This window comes from Chionomys nivalis, chromosome 11 (genome assembly GCF_950005125.1).
Source record: "Chionomys nivalis chromosome 11, mChiNiv1.1, whole genome shotgun sequence".
In the NCBI taxonomy this organism is placed as follows: Eukaryota; Metazoa; Chordata; class Mammalia; order Rodentia; family Cricetidae; genus Chionomys; species Chionomys nivalis.
The window spans coordinates 37,532,960-37,552,671 of NC_080096.1; the positions used below are offsets into that span (position 1 = coordinate 37,532,960).

The 19,712-nt window shown below is 42.4% G+C and overlaps 1 protein-coding gene across 5 annotated transcripts in view; it reads left to right on the forward strand.

Moving 5' to 3' along the window:
• The window catches only part of Elavl4 (ELAV like RNA binding protein 4), a 136,524-nt gene that overhangs the window by 96,054 nt on the left and 20,758 nt on the right, over positions 1–19,712 (forward strand). For all 5 annotated transcript variants that reach the window (XM_057784279.1, XM_057784277.1, XM_057784282.1 and 2 more), the window contains exon 3: positions 17,157–17,260. In XM_057784279.1, coding sequence (XP_057640262.1) covers positions 17,157–17,260 — 104 coding nt within the window. The remainder of the gene's footprint in view (positions 1–17,156; positions 17,261–19,712) is intronic.

A 19,712-nucleotide genomic window follows, 5' to 3' on the forward strand; every position in this document is an offset into this window, starting at 1 on the left:
GCCACCTTTTCTGTTCTCTAGGGTGGTTTGGTTTGGTTTTACCAAAGTCCAATCTTACTTTTCCCACCCCTGACCATTAAAATTATTTAAAAGGAGCTAATTAGATGGGTGAGTGTATAAAATGTTTACTACATAGCATGAGGATCTGTGTTTGGAGCCCAGCACCCATGTGTGCCAAGAGTGGGGAGACATACCTGCACTCACAGGGCTGCGACAGCAGAGTCAGGAATATCCCATAGTTTGCTGGCCACCCACTCTAGCCAAATCAGTGAGCTCCAGGTTGAGTGACAGACCTTGTCTCAAGATTAAAGTGGAAGGCAATTGAGGAAGACAGCTGGTGTTGGCCTCCGGCCTCCAGGTGCATGCACATGCATATGCACAGACACACAGAAACATCGGCATGTACACTACATACACACAGACCAAAGTCTTTGGAAAGACAACATAAGAGAACTGATTCCTAATGATGTAAGGAGAGAACTTGACAGCAGGCCTGCTATGTGGCTGCTACAGTGTCTGACAGAGAGTGTCCGTAGGTTCAGTGAAAAAAGGCAAGATCTCCTGAGTAAATTGGGAGCATGGGGACTCTGGGAGAGGGTTGAAGGGAGGAGGGGAGAGGCAGGAAGGGGAGCAGAGAAAAATGTAAAGCTCAATAAAAATCAATTAAAAAAAGAAACTGTTATAACAATGACATCTTCAAGCTTAATAAAAATAGAAGTATATTTAATTTTAAAAAAAAAAAAGAAAGAAAGAAACCTTCTATTTCCCATGCCCAGTGGCTATTACCACATTTTGCAGAAAGGAATCCAAGCCTAGAATTATCTGGTGAGAGTCATTGGTTTGTTCTGTCTGTCTGTCTGTCTATAAAACCTATAATCTTTCTATTCTTTAATCATTCTGTTTCTGCTGAGTGAGGGTGCAGACATCAGTTATGAATATCGAAAGGAGTAAAGAGAAGCAATGGACCAAGGTGCTCAGAGCGAGTGTCAAAGAAGAATGGCCCTTAAACATGGCAAAAAATAGATTGTAGAAAATCAATATATAATGAGGAGGCCATTGATCCATGCTCCGGAAGTATTGCTAAGGAGTAAGTGTTTATGTCTCCTCACTCACCAGATTCATATAGCGAAATCCTGGTCCGCAAAGCAACTGGAAATAGGACCTTTGCCCAAGTAATTAAGGGTAAATGAGGTCATGTGGATAGTCCAATAATATTAGTATCCTAATGAGAAGGGAGAAAGAAACCAGAACTCTCTGTGTATCTACCCATTAAGGCAGTCCTCTGCGTGCCAGAAGGGGGGTCCTAGCCAGAATCCTATCATGCTGCTACCCTGATCTTGGGCTTCCAACCTCCAGACCTATAATAAAGTTAATTTGTGTTTTTAAAAATCTGTCTGAATCAGAATAGTTTGTTATAAGCAGAGCAATATTAACATTATCTGGAAATAATAGATGGAGCAGTTAGGGCTAGTTCACAAGGTATGTTTTCCCATAGCCTCTTTGTTAGTGAAGAAACTATAGCTCATGAAGAGAAAGTAATTCATTCAAGGTTGGAGCTAATAAATGAAGCTGAGATTTCTTAACACCTTCTCCTTGCTAATAAATAACCCTACCCAACATAGGATGATGTCTGTTATCCTCCTGAGGTCAGGTACATATTTACTCACTGACTTTTTCCACATCCATTTCTTACTAATTTATAAGTCTGATTTTCTAATCAGCTCCTGTCTCATACTTGAAAGTCTGGTGAGATGCTGGGCCCAATCACTCAAAGTGGATGTTCAAGTTAGGATAACAACTGTGGCTCCTCAGGAATTTCCCATCACATTCATCTAGAATCAGATTAAGTAATTCTCATTTGCGGTGTAAGTCAGAAACACCAACTTAGTGATCCCAGGTATTTTCTCCTGTTGTTTTTAGAGGCTTTTTTCTTTCATGCCTCCTCTAGCCCGTTGAAACATTCAGCATGTGCAATTATCTAAACTGATGAGGCCAGAGAAATCCAAAGAAGACTTCAATCAACCAATCGCGTGGCTTATTTTCCTGCTATTTCCTCCTCCTCTTCCTCTTCTCTCACTGTCTGTATCTCCATCTCTCTGTCTCTCTCTATTTCTCTCTTTCGGTCTCTCTCTCTCTAAATTTCCTGTCCTCCTTTCTCTGACTTCTTATTTACACATATGCCACTTTGATCTGAAAAGACTTGAGCTGGCTTTTAAGATAAAGAGTTATTAAAATGGATTATAGGCAGAGGGAAATGGATACGGAAGCATAAAAAGAACACCAGAGGAAAATTAGTAAATTAAATGTGGTGTGTCTAAGAATGGACAGACAAGCTAGTCAGAGTTCTCTTTTATAGGAAGGAAAAACATGAGATAACCTTTGTCCCTGTTTTCAAGTGTCAGCCAGGAGCCCAGCTCTATCCTGCACTTCCTGCCAGCTCCTCCATAGCCCTTTCTCTGGATTTCCAGGGTCTGTGGTGACAGCTGCCAGCTATAATGCAAGACGAACTATGAATCCTGAAGTCACACACATGGAGGTTTCCTTTACTCCTCTCTTTCCCAGACCCAATTTTGGATTGATTCTTTCTTTCTTTCTTTCTTTCTTTCTTTCTTTCTTTCTTTCTTTCTTTCTTTCTTTCTTTCTTTCTTTTTTTTTTCCTTTTTAATGACAAAGTCTGGCAGTACCATGGAGAAGCTGCCTGAATGTACAGCATCAGATCTCAACAGTGTGCCAGGAAAACGGCTCCAAAGCAAGCCTTCCTTGCCTGCTGCCCTTCAGTGAAGTGCTAACTTGAATCTCTGCAGTCTTGTCCCTCCCTGCAGTTCTCAAGGTTGAGCACACAGGACTTCATTTAGGATGGCTTCAATCCTTTTGGTGAGGGTTTCCATGGTTCTGACCAGAACTCCAGTCTGGACAACACACAGACAATTACTAATGTCAAAACAAAAACTATCTTACCTGCCTTTGCCCCTTCCAACCTCCCTCCCAGCCAGTGCAGCCTTGCCAGTGAGGCAGCCACCACGAGCACAAAGAGGAAGAGCCCTACCGGAGAACTCCACACTCTCCGAACATATTCACATCCGCCTAACACTTCCTGCTCAGGATACCGAACAGCACGTCAAACCTTCCCAAACTGAAATCAAATCAGTGACATCCTGCCTTCCCTGACACACACATACCTATTTAACAGATGAGCAGGGACATTGCATGGGTTGCTTTATCACCCATCCAACGACCACTTCCTCAATATCCAGTAAAGAAGAAAACTCCCTCCCCTACTTTATTTTGGTAGTACTTGTGTGTTCAGACTCGGTGACGCATATGAAGGCATTTTACAGAAATGATGAATGACAGGTTTGGTGGCTTTAGAAGACTGTGAGTGAAAGCCTTAAGTTCCATATCTGAAAACTGCAGGATAAATTTTAAGATTAATTTAAAAATTAGACCACTTTAAAGCCTGGAGAAACAGCTTAATGAGTTAAGTACTTGCAAAGACCTGAGTTAAACCCACAGAACCCATGTTTTTTTTTTTTTTTTTTTTTTTTTTCCAAAGGAAGGCTTGGTAGCATGTTCTTACAAGCCTAACACTGAGGAGGCAGAAACAATCAGATTTCTGGGGCTCACTAGTGCCACAGCCCAGCCTACTGGTCAAGGTTTCAAGCCAATGAAAGACTCTGTCTCAAAAAAAAAAAAAAAGATGAAAATGATTCCCTCATTGTCCTCATACCTCCACATACGTGCACACATAAATATCAACACACATGTGCTTATGTAAATACACATTATATATTTATTTTCTACTTTTTAAATAATTAGGCCAGTGTGATAAAAGACTCTCCCAGATTCTTCTCTAGGATGGGCTGCAGGATTTTCTGAGTCTCCAGACATTCTGTGCCTTAGGTGCTTCCATCAAGGGAGTTAAAGAGTACTTCCCACCTCACTGAGTGTTGTGAGATTGGATGTTGGCGAGCCGCTGAAATGATACCAGTTCAGGATATTACTGTGGTCACTCAGAAGACAGGATGCTGTAAGCAGGGGATTTATGCGGAAAGGCGTCCACGCCCTGTGATAAGCCAGCTTTGCTTTCTAGTCTGCCTTCCAGATGTTTTGTTCAGTTATCTATGCTCATCTCAGCAAAAGCTGATTAACTCTCTCAGACATCAGTGTCTAACTGTTATTAATGCTCGAGCTGATCAAATTACATTGCCACAGATCCTACTTGTGCTGTTAATATTAGATTTTGGATTCCGGTCTATAATGAATGATTTTTCCTCCATGCATTGGAAAAATTGGTTAGCTGAGTTCATAAGAAAGTTTAATTAGCAAGCTGTTTGTGAAAATAGCGACAGTGAGTCATCATTCAAAATGAACTAACATGTCTCAGCGTTGAATTTATTCTTCTCTTCCTTGAGCAGCCACACAGGATCCTTTTGTTTGTCAAGCTGGCACATGCTGCCCACTTGAACTACACCATGTAATAAACTAATAACAAAACCAGCAGATTCTTGAAGCCAGGAGGAAAGGGGTGTAGGGTGTCTGTGTTTGTACGTGTGTGTCTGTGTCTTCCAGAGGAGTATCGCGGACTTCCTGGAATCTAGCAGTGTGCTAGGCACAAGCCTAGCGATGAAGAGTTAGGCTTCCCGCAATACACCCAGTCTTCCTACTCACTAGCTGTGCAATAGGTATCCTCACCCTCTGCTCCTCTGTTTCCCCATTTCTAAAACAGAAACATTTGGTTATGTATTAGCAAGGGTAAAATACACAGAAAATCAGCTGGTATGTAGTAATATCATTCTTATTCCAATTCTATGAGGTATCATTGTTATCCCTATTTTACACGTAAGAAATGTGTTAAAAAAGGTTAGGTAACTTATTCAACTCATGTGTCTTCTAAGTAGCATGGCAAAGTTAAACCATGTACGCTTGACTCCAAAGCCTCTATTTTATCTCCTACACTAGTCACCTCCCAGGGTCAATCAGTATAGGTTCCCACCCACCATCTCTCCCCATCTGTGTGTAGGTGAAGGAGGGAAGTGTGTGTGTGTGTGTGTGTGTGTGTGTGTGTGTGTGTGTGTGTAGCTCGTTACATTAGAACAAAACCATACCAACATGAAAATGTATCTTTGGATATCTGATCCCCTCCCCTCTGCATATCTGGGCTGTATCTAGCTGGTCTTGGAAGCAAGATTGTACGATGTCCTCTGAGAAACAGGCTCACAGATAGTAGCAGGGGAAAAGAAACCTTGGAAGTACATATCCCTCTTATCTCAGAAGCAGTATCTCAGCGATGAGAACCACCTCACAGTAATTACATCCTGAGACACAGATCAGTCCTGTTTCGGAGAATAATGTTCACTTAAGAATCCCATCAAACAGTCTTTCCCAAAACTGTTTAATCTGTAGTGTGTTTCTTAAAAGGGGGTTCTTTTACAGAACAACAACAACAAAAAACAAAACAAAACAAAAAAACATGAGTTTGGGAAACTTAAGTGAACCAGTCAGAGGCATCTTTTAACCCCCTTCTCTGCATGTGTGCTAACATGCATTGTGGAATTTAAGGGAAGGGTGGTAGAATTGTGGGGCTGCCCTGGTGTAATAGGTGGTAAACAAGAGGTCTTGATGTGCTGGTGGGGTCTCACCTGCTCCTAGGAGGAACAGAAAGTGCTGTCAGACGGATCCTTCTCAACGGGACCGGCGCAGTCCCTTCACACACCACACATTCTGGAAAGTTGTTGAGCACTGCTGAGCATGCTCTGGGCCTGGGTCAGCCATGGTTATCAGAATGTCATTTCATTTTCTGTTGCCTAAAGATCTGAACCATTAGGAGATGTTCACATCTTGCCATTCTTGCCTATTCCTAGACACTCCTTCATTTTCATGTCTGCCGGGTGTTTGACTCGGTATCATGGGGCTGCTCATCCTTTGCTTGGGTTGGACATTCTCTGACATTCGTTTCACAAAGTCAAAGGTGACTTTCCTCTCATCCCTACCCAACAGACCTATTTCTGTGTAAGTGCTTCTGTCCTTGTGTGTCTCTTGCCTCAGTCACTTACCCTTGCAAGCTAAACATTGTGGTGGTGGTTGTTTTGTAAGACAAATATACTTTTGTTTCTTTTAAAATTTTGAGAAATCTCTGTCTTTTAAAATATTTGTTGGAGTCAAACTAAACTGTCAGACCACGAAGGTGGGCATCATGTCTGGTAGCTTCTGCATGCCCTTTCTAGGGATGTTGTGTGGTGGTGGAGTTTTGAAAAGCATTGTCTTAGTATTGAATTCAGCAGTTCTTTTCACCCACAGACACTTCACCCACAAAGTTTCATTTTGCCCAAGGACTAATTACAGAGCACACAGTTAGTATTAATCTGATAGACTTTTCTGCCTCTTCTTCTTTTGTTGCTAAACCATTGTCTTTAACATCTACAGCACTTCTGGAATCACCTGTTGGTTTGTATCCACTCTGGGTGGAAAATCTTGTCTATTCGACATCCAGACCTTTGTTTCATGTGAGAATAAGCCAGCCAAGAAGTAAGAAGTCTGGATCATTTTTATGGTTAGCTGGGAGTTTGCCAAAATCCTCCTCTTTTTGTTTCGAGCCTATTAAAATATTTTTAAATGTGTGACTATTCTTCCTGTCTTGTAAGAATATTCTGAGAATAATTTAATTTAACGTGGCTTTGATTAAGAATCTTTCATTGCCCCAGGGTCATCAGTCTGAACACTCCTTCCTTTTAGTACAATAAATGCTGAAGGTAAGATAGTTGTCACTGAGGCTTCTATTGTCCTCAGTACATTACCCAGAATATTTTTCCCTTTCAGCCCTTTTTTAACCAAGCACTTGATACTAGCTTTTTATCTTATGAATTTCTATTCTTTCTTGCACAACAGAAGAAAAATAGGACTCAGATTGGTTCAGTTTTTCATTTGTTGAAGTTTATTATTGAAATTTATATTTGAAGAGCTGTCACTTGGAGCAAGTTATTTTATAGGACAAACCAAAGGGAATGAAAAAAGATCTCTTTTGAGAAATGAATCGCTTGGCTTTTCTTATTGTACAATGTGCATTTCTGTCTGGGGAGCTGCTGGAAATGGGTATCTGTGTTCTGTGGGTCCCCATAGGCATTACAGGGACAGTAGGAGCACCACCACATCTCACATCTGCATGATACAATCTCTGCAAGCCAGCAGCGCTAGCAAAAGCCACTGGCGGGGGAGTTGGCATTAGATGGACTCATTTGAGGATCTGGGGCTGGGTATTGGTGCCCTTGATTTTAAATGGTAGTGATAATGCCTGCATTATAGGGCTATTTTAAGGAGTAGGTGAGGTTAAAAAAAAAAAAAGTTGGTATAGTGAATGGCACTGAAATGATAAATTTTTGGCACTATTCATTCACTTATTGAATTCATTTATTTAGTCTATTAAACAGAAATTTACTAATGGTCTACAATACATCAGGCATTGGTCTTACGAACATTAACCGGCCTGTGTCCTCACCCTTAAGGAGCTTTCTAGTCTGTTAAGGAATATATTCGATTCAACAGACATATATTAAATGCTTACTGTGGGTAAACATTTACTTATTGTCCTGATGCCACATAATTATAGAGATGACACCTACTTATGAATCCAGACTGTAGCCTCTGGAAATAACCACAAGCTAGCTTAAGGTGATTTTCAGTACTTTGGGAATTCAGAATATGGATGGTTGGGTCTTACATTTTCAATTGTGTTTACAGAAAACAGACACACCCAAGAGTTTATATTCCTGAATGACTCTTGACTCTCTGAAAAGGTCTAGGAAGACCTCATATCCACCTCTGAGGATGAATTCAACTTAGTATTGACAGTACAAGGTGATAACAACCGGCGACCCTGGTGGTGTGATGGCTACAAACTTACTGGGAGGTTTTTCCCCTTGAGGAATAGGTGCCTTCTCCGCCTGTAACCTGGATGCTTCTCACCAATCTTTTCAAATCAGTCTCATCTCAAGTATAACATCCTCCACAAAATGCTCTCTCCCTCTCAATATTATGTTTTGTTTTGATTTTTTTTTTGTTTTTGTTTTTGTTTTTTTTGAGACAGGGTTTCTCTGTGTAGCTTTGGTGCCTATCCTGGAACTAGTTCTTATAGACCAGGCTGGCCTCGAACTCACAGAGATTTCCTGCCTCTACCTCCCGAATGCTGGGATTAAAGGCGTGCGCCACTACCGCCCGGCTGCTCAATATTATAGCACCAAACCATACTCAGCTGTAATTGTTAATTCACTGCTAAAGCACAAGCCCTGGCTTCTTCTTTGGTCCTCTTTTCCTGCATCTGTAGATTTTAAGATTAGTGGGTATGACTGTTTACCGAAAATGGTGATCTATAATCTAGTTTGATCCTGTTTGACACACTCAACAAATTTGGAAGATTGGAACTAATAGAAAGAATGAAAACTTGGAGATAGCACTCTGAAGCCAGGTTTCTCAGGCACGTGGTGGCAAGGGCAGATGGTTAGTGTACAAATCAGCAGGCGCTCAAGAACTCAGAGCCAGCAGAGAGTTCCCTGGCTCTAGAGTCAGAAGGACTCAGCAGCTATTCTCTAGACACATAGCCTGACTTGGGAATACCTGCTTCAGAGAACTGCAAAGATTTGAGTAATAAAGTGAGTTAAGCAGTTGGCCCTATAGTAGATGTTCAATACATATCCCCTATTTTCTCCCTTAGAAATCAGGGCAAACTGAAACTGTTGTGGGCATTTGGGACTAAGATAAATATAACTTAGAACCTTTGATCCTTCTAATAGAAGGGATCTTGAGGGCCAATCCTGCTGACTGTTCTAGCTACGCTTGGTAAGGGGTAGAGAGGTTCCTGTGTGCACAATTCTGGTTATTAACACTTTGCAGGACACCCTACATCCTTATAAAATCATTCTGTAAAAATTCTTTATCATCGTGCTAAAGCAAACAGCCCCCTAACTTGCTTCTTCTGCCTGATCTTTGTTCTCTTCTCTGGGGCCACAGCAAGTGCACCCATGGCTTTCCATGACTGCCTTTCAAGTATGAGATACGGGGGTGTCCCTGGAGTCTTCTCTGCAGTGACCTAGATCCACAGGTCTTTGGAGGGTGTCCTACGGGGAACTGGTTCCTGACCTCTCGCCAACTTGCTTCAGCCGTGGGAGAGGCTCCACTAATCTCCTTTACCCCTTTCTCCTAGGTGTACGGAGACTGAAAGTGGTTAAGAGAAGTAAATACTCATGACAATGGAAAACACTCAGTCAGACATTCACTGCACAAATGCTTCCTGGTTAACCAGCAAGGCCAGGACTCTTTGAGGTCCCAGAGATAGAGACAGAGATGAATGAGACAGCAGCTTGGTCTCAAGTTACTCCCAGTCTAATGGGGACCAGAGATACTCACTAAGTGGTAGTTTAGAGGACTCAGAAGATAGCTCAAATACCAAAGTGCTGACCTTACAAGTACAAGGCACTGAATTTGATCACCAGAAGCATGGTTTAAAACACACGCACACACACAATCAGGAATGGTAGCATACACTTGTAACCCCAGTGCTGGGGAGGCAGAGACAGGTGAACCCTGAGGCTTACTAACGAGCCAGCCTGGCCTACTAAGAGTTTCAGGCCAGTAAGAGAGAGACTCTGCCTAAAACACAGATAAATAAGTAATGGGTGGCACCTGAGGAGCAGATGAAGGATTTCATGAGCACTCCCAAACGCGTGAGACGTGAGACGTACACAGGAAAAGTGGGTTTTGCTTTTGTTGTTTTGTTTTGCTTTTGTCTTTTGTTTTGTTTTAGGGGTTTTTGTTTGTTTGTATTTTGAGAGGTGGTTTTGAAAGGGAGTGTCAGTCAGAGGGGAAGGCCATAGTGGTTTTACAATGGCTCTGTGAGCAGCAGGAACTTCAGTGCTGGCTCCTGTTTTCAGCCATTTGACAAGTGTGATATGGACTGCCTTCACTCCTATTGTGTCTCCAACACAGCCTATTCCTGCTACATGAGTTTCTCTCGACTTAGAATGTCCTTCTCTCAGACAGACCGGGGTAACGGTCTACCTCTTTTCTCTCATCTCTGTCTTTATGTCCCCTGAGTAGTGAGGCCTTCCCTGACCACCCCAATAAATATTTGCAGCCATGTCCCAGCCCTGCTGTTCCTTGTCTCTGACTTACTTCCTTCCTAGTACTTGCTGTCGGCTAACAAACTTTGTATTCTGTCTACATGTCTTGGCTGTCTTCCCTGCTCTGGGTCAGAATACAAATTCAATAATGACAGAAACAGGCTTGTTGTTTTCTTCCATGTTTCCAGGGAACATAACTATACCTGACACAAAGCAGGTACCCAATAAATGCCTTTGAGATAAGTTTGGGTTTGGAATTCAGTCCTCGAGTTGGGATGTCCTTCCTTTCGGGGGTAAACCCTCTCGAATGCTATCCTTTATGCAAAGCTCTTCTGGGTGCCTCTTCCTTCAGGAATTCCTCCCTTCTCTGCTCAGTCAGAATTAGTATCCATTGTACAGCTTTATTTATTCCGGGATATCATTGGTTCTTAGACTTGCACTTCTTCCTTATAAGGAGCATCCTAAAGCCGGGAACAGCTCAGGGTCCACCCATGGTGTCCAGCTCTTGGCAGAGTGTCTGTTCCATGTGAATTTGTGTGCATATTTGCTCCAGTATAAAAGAGAAGCCTCGGATCACTCTCCACTTTGGGGGAAGTTAGGGCCTCCTGGCAGAGATATTGTCACCTAGACACCAGTGAAAGGTAACACCTATCAGGGTGTGCAAGAAGAAAGACACGATACCTACTAAGTGTCTGCTAGAGGCCAGACACTTTACATGGATTGTCACATATAAAGCTCTTGCTAGCTTCTTGAAGAAAGGAATATTAATGCTATCTTCAAAATCAGAATACCAAGACATCGTCAAAATAAGAATATAAAGTTTGAGGACAAAAAGAAATAGCATATATTAATAAAACTTGAGAATTCTCTCATGGGAGCTTTCCTTCCTTGTCCCCATTTATAAGATGTGTGGTTTTGCCGGAGACCAAGGCAGGGGAAGGTTAATTACACATAGCCACGTAAGTATTCAAAACTGAGACCCACATCTAATCCAATTTGCCATTGAGTCTCATTCTTCAATGAGCACTTGAACCCTTTAAGGAGCACATGGAGAAGCAGGTGCTGATTCAGGAGCTTTGGGGTAGCACCTGAGGCTCTGCATTCCTCACAGACCCTAGATGATGCCAGTGAGGCTGCTTTGGGGACTGTGCTTGAAGTAGCGACAATGCTCGGTCTAAAGCAACTCTGTCAACTGCCAAAAGGAAGGAAATCCTCTGGCTTGTTGGCAAGGCCCCGGGTTTTCAACAGAGAAGCTGAGCTTCAGGCTGACCAACACTGTTAAATCCCTGAGGACGGAAGGAGGGAGACAGCCACAGTTTCAGGACTCCATGGTGCCCCTATCAGCACAAGAGCCCTAGTGAGAGCCAACATACCCCCTTAAGACTTACCAGATACCAGACCCTTCTAGGCACTTGAGCTGAGGTCAGCTGTGGAGAGAAGGCATGATCTGTAGTGTCACTAGAGGGGTCACACAGGACTAGCCCTGACTACCAGCCCCTTGACTTTGGACACGTTTTTTTTTTCCACTTCTTAAACCTCGTTTTTCCTTATGTGTACCATGGGCCCGATGATGCCCATTTCACATGGGATTAAATGAGGTAACGTGAGTAAGCCATTTAGCACAGTGCCTGGCACCAAGTGTCACTGAATAAATTATAACAGCTATTAGTCCCCATGTTCATATAATCCCTGCAGTGATCCTTTGATTACGGGGATTAGAGGATTATCTCTCTTTTTCCAGACAAGGGAACAGGCTGAGAAAGCTTAAATGACTTAGCCAAGGTTATCCAGCAAGTGTGACTATGAGCCACACACAGGTTTATACACACGGTGGCAGGCACACACTCTCTGCCTCTCTTTGGGGTATGTTCAGACAGACTCTGGGAACGACATCTCAGAACTGGCAGTGGGGGCATCCTGACTTAGAGTTGAGTGCTGCTAACCTGGTGTGTGAATTATTGCCAAGCAGGTGATCTTAAGGTGACCGGGGACTTTATCATGTGCTTTGAGCACCAGGATTTCAGCTTGAGCTAGGGGTTCTGATGATCACAAAAATCCCTTACTCAACTCAGAAGTTTCCGGCAACAGCAGCTGCCCATCTGGCCACCCCCTCGGGGGCTCTGCACATGAGAGGAGTCGGTGTGAGGTTTCTAGAGAAGCAAAGTGTGCAAGCTGGCAGTATGGAAATGCTGAGGCTCCTTAAGGCGGCTTTTCTGCTGCTGTTGTTGGCCATGAGGTCAGAAGGATCCTAGGGCCCTGAAGAGCAGGGAAAGTCCGGAGAAAACAAGGCATTTTAATGAGCTGTGATTGGACAGCTTCTAGCACTTGAATGCAATAAAAATGCTTAATACAAACTACATAAAGCAATTTGCTTTTTCTGAAATGAGTCAAAAAAAGCCTCAGTTGTTCATAACATCTTATTTTATGGCAACAGCAAACAGGATTGAGAGCCAAAAGATTGGCAATTTATAGTCCAAGAGCCAAGTTTGGCCACTATCTGTTTTTCTCAATAAAGTTCTATTGGATCACAGCCACTCTTTGTTCAAACAGTGTCTCTGACTGACGCACAATGGCATGATTATTGTGACAAGGACTGTGACCTACCAAGCCTAAATCGCTCCCTATCTTACCCTACACATTAAAACGAACAAGCAAATGCCTACGCAAATCTAGATTGCAATTCAGTTTTGTGATGTTCAGAAAAATTACAATTTTCTCTGACCTTCCATTCCCTCATTTCTGTAAAATGATGCTTTTCTCTCTTCACATAGAGTGGGTGTGAAAATCAAATGTGATCGAGAGTGGTTGGGAGAGCACTTGTACCCTCAGAATCACTGTGGATTTGGGACAACTTCTGTCCTTCACTTGATCTGTGTTTGAGAAGAATCCATTCCACCCAGTGAGTTCATAGGTTCCCAGTGCCCGACTTGGATATGTCAGTATCTCCTTCCTCATGAATGCAAATTTAATCCCCCAGTTACTTCCTCTTTGCCTCTTCCTCCAAATATGCAAATGTGTAGGGTTGGTACAAGTGCACATGGTGATTCTTGTACTGCTTAAACACCTGCCAAGGACCTAATATGTTCGGGGATATAATCTTTCATATGCTAATTCTTGTGAAAAGGACTGTTTGGTTCCTAGAGGGATAGGTTTGATATAACACTATACCCAAATGGAAGTGTTTCCTATCATAGTAGGACATAAAGCAAAAGAAAATTTTCTCTCTCCTTGTGTGCAAATGCCCATACTTTATCAAAACAAAAATATTCAGGTTCAGAATCAAGTGAACAGCTTTTTCAAAACAAGAACCTGTTTAAGCCAAAATATATGAAAGTGTCTTAAGCTCTGGCTATTATGCATACAGTTTTCTCTTGAAAGTACATTTTGCATTCTAAGTTTCTATCCCAAACTATCTAGAATGCTTCCTGCCCATGCATGGTAAGTGGAGATGCTTCCCCCACCAGCTGGACAGGACTGCTTGAAGCTGATCAACTGTGGGCATCAAGGAGCTAGATACTGTAGCCTACAATTTTAGAGACAGTCTTCCTTTCCCACTATCTTGTTTCTTAAATAAAGATAATTTAGTAAATATTAACTGGATGGCTGTTCAACTTGTGATCAAAGTAAACATAAATTTAGAACAAAAATCAAGTTTGATATTCTGTCCTTAGAATATTGTTGTTCTATCATTATACTCAAATCTTGTTACCATTGATGAAAAGAAAAGATATCACTATTTGAAGAAGGAGAAAAAAAGAAAATGACTCTTATCTATGGATTACAGATACATGCACATACTCCAGGACCCAGGCTGTATCCCCTGAGCCCTCGCAGCGTGGCAGCTCTCACAATCCCCATGCAGAAAGCACTGGCATTCTTTATCAATGTATTCCATCTTTATTTGTCCATGTGCACTTACAATACAGAACTGCTGAACTAAAACCCACCACTAATGTATGGTCACCAAAGTTCTTGCTCATTTTACTCTCCCCAACTATTAAAATAGATTCTTTAAAAAAAAAAAATGTAGCTTGGGTTTTTTATCATTTCTGCTCTGGGACTTAATCTTCTCTAGGGCATTTATAAAAGAGAGTGCTTAGATCCATGAAGCATTTATATTAGACATAGCTGGACTCCTGTGATGCTGGGAGGCACATGTGAAGAAAGCCTGTTCATGAACTAGGCTAACCGCAGGCAGCTTCATTGTGCAGCCAAGTTACCTCCTATCTTCCAATTCACAGGCAAGTTCCTCCATCTCTGGCCTCTTCTTCAATGCGGTGTTTCAGAGTTTGCAGTTGATTTTATATCAAGGAGAATCTTCCTTTGTGACGTTACATTGTTCTGGGTTTTGGTTTTCCCTGGAGAATTTTTATTCTTGATGCTGAATGAAGTCTCTAAACCTGGGACGGGGGATGATAGCACAATAGTGGTAATTGTAGTCTGGAGCCAGGGAGATTGTCGATTGGGAAATGGTACCGGCTGCTGGGTTGATGTCACACATCTTGCTGGACTGGTTTCCTTTCACTCACTTGACCTTCAGAACAACCTGGGACCTGGGCCTGAGTTTTCCTTCCTCCAGAAGCAAGATCTAAAACAGATAAATCTAGAGTGCAAAAATTGTACTCACTATTACCTGTCTTGATACCCATTAATATGTGAGACATTTTACAAAGAAACATAATATAATGGGAACACATATATTTCATCACCTTGAAGAAATTTTTCAGAGTGAGTCAGGTCTACTATTAGCAGTTAACCAGTAAATGTTTCATTTCTATTTTTTCATATTCTGTTTTAATCATATATAAATTATATTAGGCCGGAAAATGACCTATTCAACCTCTTTCCTAGAACTCCTATAGCAAGTTTGTCATAGATATAATTGCTTTAAAGATGTCCTTTAGAAGCAGTTCAACTTAGTGCTTGACTGGTTTTTTAAAAATGATTATGGGAATATTATATATGCAAGACAAATATGACAGATATTTGCATGATGAAAATAGATTTAATTAGGTGGATTTCGTTAGGCTTGATGAGGTGGAGACAAATTTAGGATAAATTATATTTTAAACCAATGAAATTAGTTCTCTTGTATTTTTGTATTTGCAAAATAGAGTTTCTGGGAATATGTGGCAGGGTCTTGTAATACCCATAACACACTCTCTCCTTCTCCTTCTCCCTCTCCCTCTCTTTCTCAACAGATACACACACACAACATACAGACACACAACACACATACACCGCACACACAACATACACATACACAACACACATACACCACACACACATAAACCCCCCCCCACACACACACACACGAACACCACACACACACAAAACTTACAGGATTAAAATGAAAAGAGAAGGGTCACAGTAAGTGTGCCCATGCCTCATGCTCTCTCCTCCCTCTTAGGAAGTCACTAACTCTAGTTGATGACAAGCCTGCCTGCCTGCCTGCAAAGTTTGTCTCCGTCTTTCCTGCTCTTCAGAAACAAAGGAATGACCTAATGGAAGATGTTGCCTTTAGGATTTCCATTTGAGGAGCAAATGTCACTGAGTTTTCTCTCTGTTCTCTTTGCTTCTGTCCTGTAACGATAAAATACTCATTTTCTGATCCAGAACTCGACTTGTTTTCCCAGGTTCCCTCCTACAACCAACACAAACACAGACATTTACCAGCAAACAGAAGCTGTTGGAAACATTTTTTTGGCTGCTGAAATGGGCTCCCGTCACCAGGATGTGGCAGGCTTTTTGCTGTATTATCTCTCAGCCCTGGCCCCAGTAGGCTAAAGAGAGCTTTATGTAATCGGTCTTCCCTGACGTGTGACGTCCTGTCATTTTCCTCCCCTTCGGCTCTGCTGCCGCCCACAAATCAATAACATTGCCTGAGAAGTTCGAGCTGGTTCTGCAGCCACCACAAGCTCTGTGTTTCTTAAAGGGTATGTCAGAGAATGTAAAGTTTCCTAATGATATTTCTGGCTGATGACACATGGCAGAGCTGATGGACTATTTATAATCAGTGGCACGATCGCAAGTACATTATTTTTATTTCACTTAGGGGGGAGCCCTGTCACTTGCTACCTCTTTGTAGACAACTTGATATCATCTCTACCTAAAGTAGCTAAATCTTCCTCACGGAGTGCATTGGTGCTTTACCCTGCGCCTCGGTTCTTTCTGGTAGAAACCCTTGCCCTTCTTTTTCCATTGTTCTTTGGCTCTGGGGATGATGAGGGCAAAGAACGGTTTGTAGCAACTGCTCTAAATTCTGGCCATGCCTGCATGCTTCACTAAAAATGTCTCCAGTTCTCACGGCTCAGGTCCTTCTGCACCTCTGAGTGTGGGTGTGGCAGGCATGACCAAGGCAATAGACACAGCTACTGAGTCCACCACGTGTCCCAATTTTACAGGACTAAGCAGAGTACAGCCGTCCTTTGTTGAGCACCTACTATGGTCTAGGCATTGACCTTAGAAGGCATTTTATGTACATGACCTCACTAAACTCTCTCAAAATATGCCCGAGGTAAGTGCTATTATCTCCAGAGAAGAGATCTGGAGGAAATGGAGGGTAAATGACTTCTCTCCAAAGTGACCCCATCGATAAGGGAAAGTCCCAAGACTCTGAGCAGATGTCTCTTAACAAACTGTGCATGCCGTCTTTCTATTCCCTGGTACTGTCTTTTCCTGATTACGTTGCCACTTGTATATATCAGGTGGAGTATTCAAGGGTATTTGCTGTTTTTAGTTTGGATGATGAGAGCTCCTATGGATTCAGAGCCCACACCCATAAAGAAAACCTGTGGAATTGGAAACCTCTCATCCTAGGGTGAGTCCCAATGACAAGGACTCACAGGCCAAAGGAGGGTTTTACACGACAGTGGGGAAGTGTTGCTTCTGCAAAAATATTGAGCTCTCTCTCTCTCTCTCTCTCTCTCTCTCTCTCTCTCTCTCTCTCTCCCTCCTTCCCTCCCTCCCTCCTTCCCCCTCTCTCTCTTCCTTTCTCTCTTTCTATCTGTCTGTCTCCCTATCTCTCTTTTTTTAATATTTCCACAGGACAGAGTTTAGGGTATGGATTTGTTAACTATATTGATCCAAAGGACGCAGAGAAAGCCATCAACACTTTAAATGGACTCAGACTCCAGACCAAAACCATAAAGGTAAGAGGTGATGCACCAGCTTCTGATTGAGAAGGCTCTGGTGAAATTTTAGTCTGTGGGTCTAGTAAATCCAGGCTATGTGGGAGACAGAAGTGGTGTTCTTTATTTACTCAAAGAACATTTACTGTCCACTCTGCTTAGTAAGCGACATGAGCCGTTACAAAATAGAGGGTGAATTGCGGAGGGGAGGGAACAGGAGCTGTGACATCCCTAATCCAAAAGGCAGATTGGGGTCTGGCCTTCATGACTCCACAAAGAAGACCTGCCAGCCTGACTCCACACAGTTGGTCACAAGCAAGAAGAAGAAACTGAGGCAGGCAAACTGTCCCAGGTATGAATAGTGTGGCCTAAGTTGGGATGGTGCTGATGAGGATGGAAAGTAGGCAGGACCACATCAGGAGATCTTATGTGCTGCCTGAGCAGCTGAGCTTTTCGGTATAGATGATTAGGAACCTTCCCTTGGAGACTGGGACGCAGGAAGTCAACTGTAAATAAGCACAATACCATCAGAAGGGCAGCTACGATTAGACTGATGAAAATTTAGTTAAGAAACAGCAACAATAGCAATCCAACAGCCTAGAAATAATTAGGTGAGCAGATAATAGCTCAAAAATCATTGCTTTAAATAAAAGGAGGTATCTGTAACGTAGAGGCTACTTCTCCGAGTATTAGGTTTCTGGGGCTGGACTGCAGCTCTCTCACCTCAGACTTCTTGTATGGCTCCTTTGACAGGACGCTGCCTGCCTTGGGCATCCAGTGGTGGTCTCTTGGATGGTGCTGCGTGCTCCTCAGCCTCCCTTCCCCTTCTTCCCCCCACTTTCAGGCAGCATCCTGTTTAGGGGCAGCTGCCAGGCGATTAATGAGTCCCATCCTTCATAGCCTATTAAACGGCAGGGAGGTGTCTCCTGGGTGCTCTTATCCTCACGGCAGCAAGCCTGACACAAACTAGGACAAAAGAGAAGCCTCTCCCAGAATGGAATTCTATAGATGGCACAGCTCTCCGCATCTGAAAACACAAAAACAGAACCTTTTAGTTCAGCAAAACTACTTCTCTGGCATCCGGGCTAACCAAAGAGGCTAGCAGTATAAGATAGTCTTGGCTGAAAAGAAATAAAAACAACAGAACCTTTCTCTTCGGGGACACTTTAGGTGATTACTTTTCTTTTTAAGCAGATTTAGTTTTGCAATTGTGTTTAGATTATTTCTTAAAAGTTATTGCTTTCTCTGATCTCCTACAGTCTGTAGTACACAAAGACCCCGAAATAAGCCTGATTTAGGCTACCTCTGACATGGCTTAGCATCAGTTCCTAAGAATTCTCTAGGGGGGGAATAAAAGTTGTTTAATTACGGCATAGTCCTTGGAGAGCCAGGAAGATTAATTTCTTTCAAAGAAAAAAACACACATATTTTCATACTCTAAGTCGAGAAAAGTGTTCCTGTCACTTGATTCTGATGAGGCCTTGTCGCATTGCAAGCTGTTTGGGGGCCTGATTGATTGTGTTTTGTGTCTGTGTGTGTGTGTGTGTGTGTGTGTGTGTGTGTGTGTTATCCAGTTCAACATTAGAATGTCAGATGTTTATTTTTCCCTTGGCGGACACACTGACCTTGAGCTGAGAAAGGTAATTTTCTTTCCTCTCTGGTTTCTTTAAAACCCAAACCCTTTTCCCACGGCTTGGGATCAAATCACCAACCATCAGCTTGCCTTTTATTTTTTCAAAGTCTTTCATAAGATCCCTGCAGTTTCCCCCAAAGACTGATTGGGCCCAGCGTTTCTAGTCTCAGAATGGTTCCATGGTCCATCATACCATCAGATGCTTTATCTAAATGGATCTTGGAGACAAGGAACATTGATTATTTTCTTTCTGTGACGAGCTGGTGTACTTCCTTTCCTTATCTCTATCCCCTTCTCTGTCCTCCCACCCAGCCCAGGCTCCCCCTGCATCAAATGCTGCTAACACATTTGCACCCAGCGGAAATGTGGGCTTCTGAGACACTGTAGGATTCAAAATGCATGATGCCACTGCTGAATCAATAATTTCCATTCTCTACTATGGATGAAAATTTAATGTGCAAACCTAGGGATTTCAGCCCTTTCATTAAAGCAGTTTATTTGCCATACTAAAAATTAAGTTTGAGTGATAGGTTCCTTTATTAACTTTTCTTCCCTTTCCTAAAGGGACACAGTGTTTAAGGTAAAAATCATATTAAAGGGAGGGAAAAAAAGCAAACCCTTTTCATGTGCTGTTAATAGTCTCATCATTTATTAATTTCTTAAAATTGCTTTTTATGCCTTTCAGGCCACTGTTTACTTCCACTACTTCAGTTTGCTTTGATAAGTGATGTGAGATTTATCTCTTTACTCCTGACTCCCATGAAGGAATAGACAACTTGTCTATCTGGAGAAAAACAAACAACAGCAAAAACAACACACCACACATATCTGTGGAAGCAT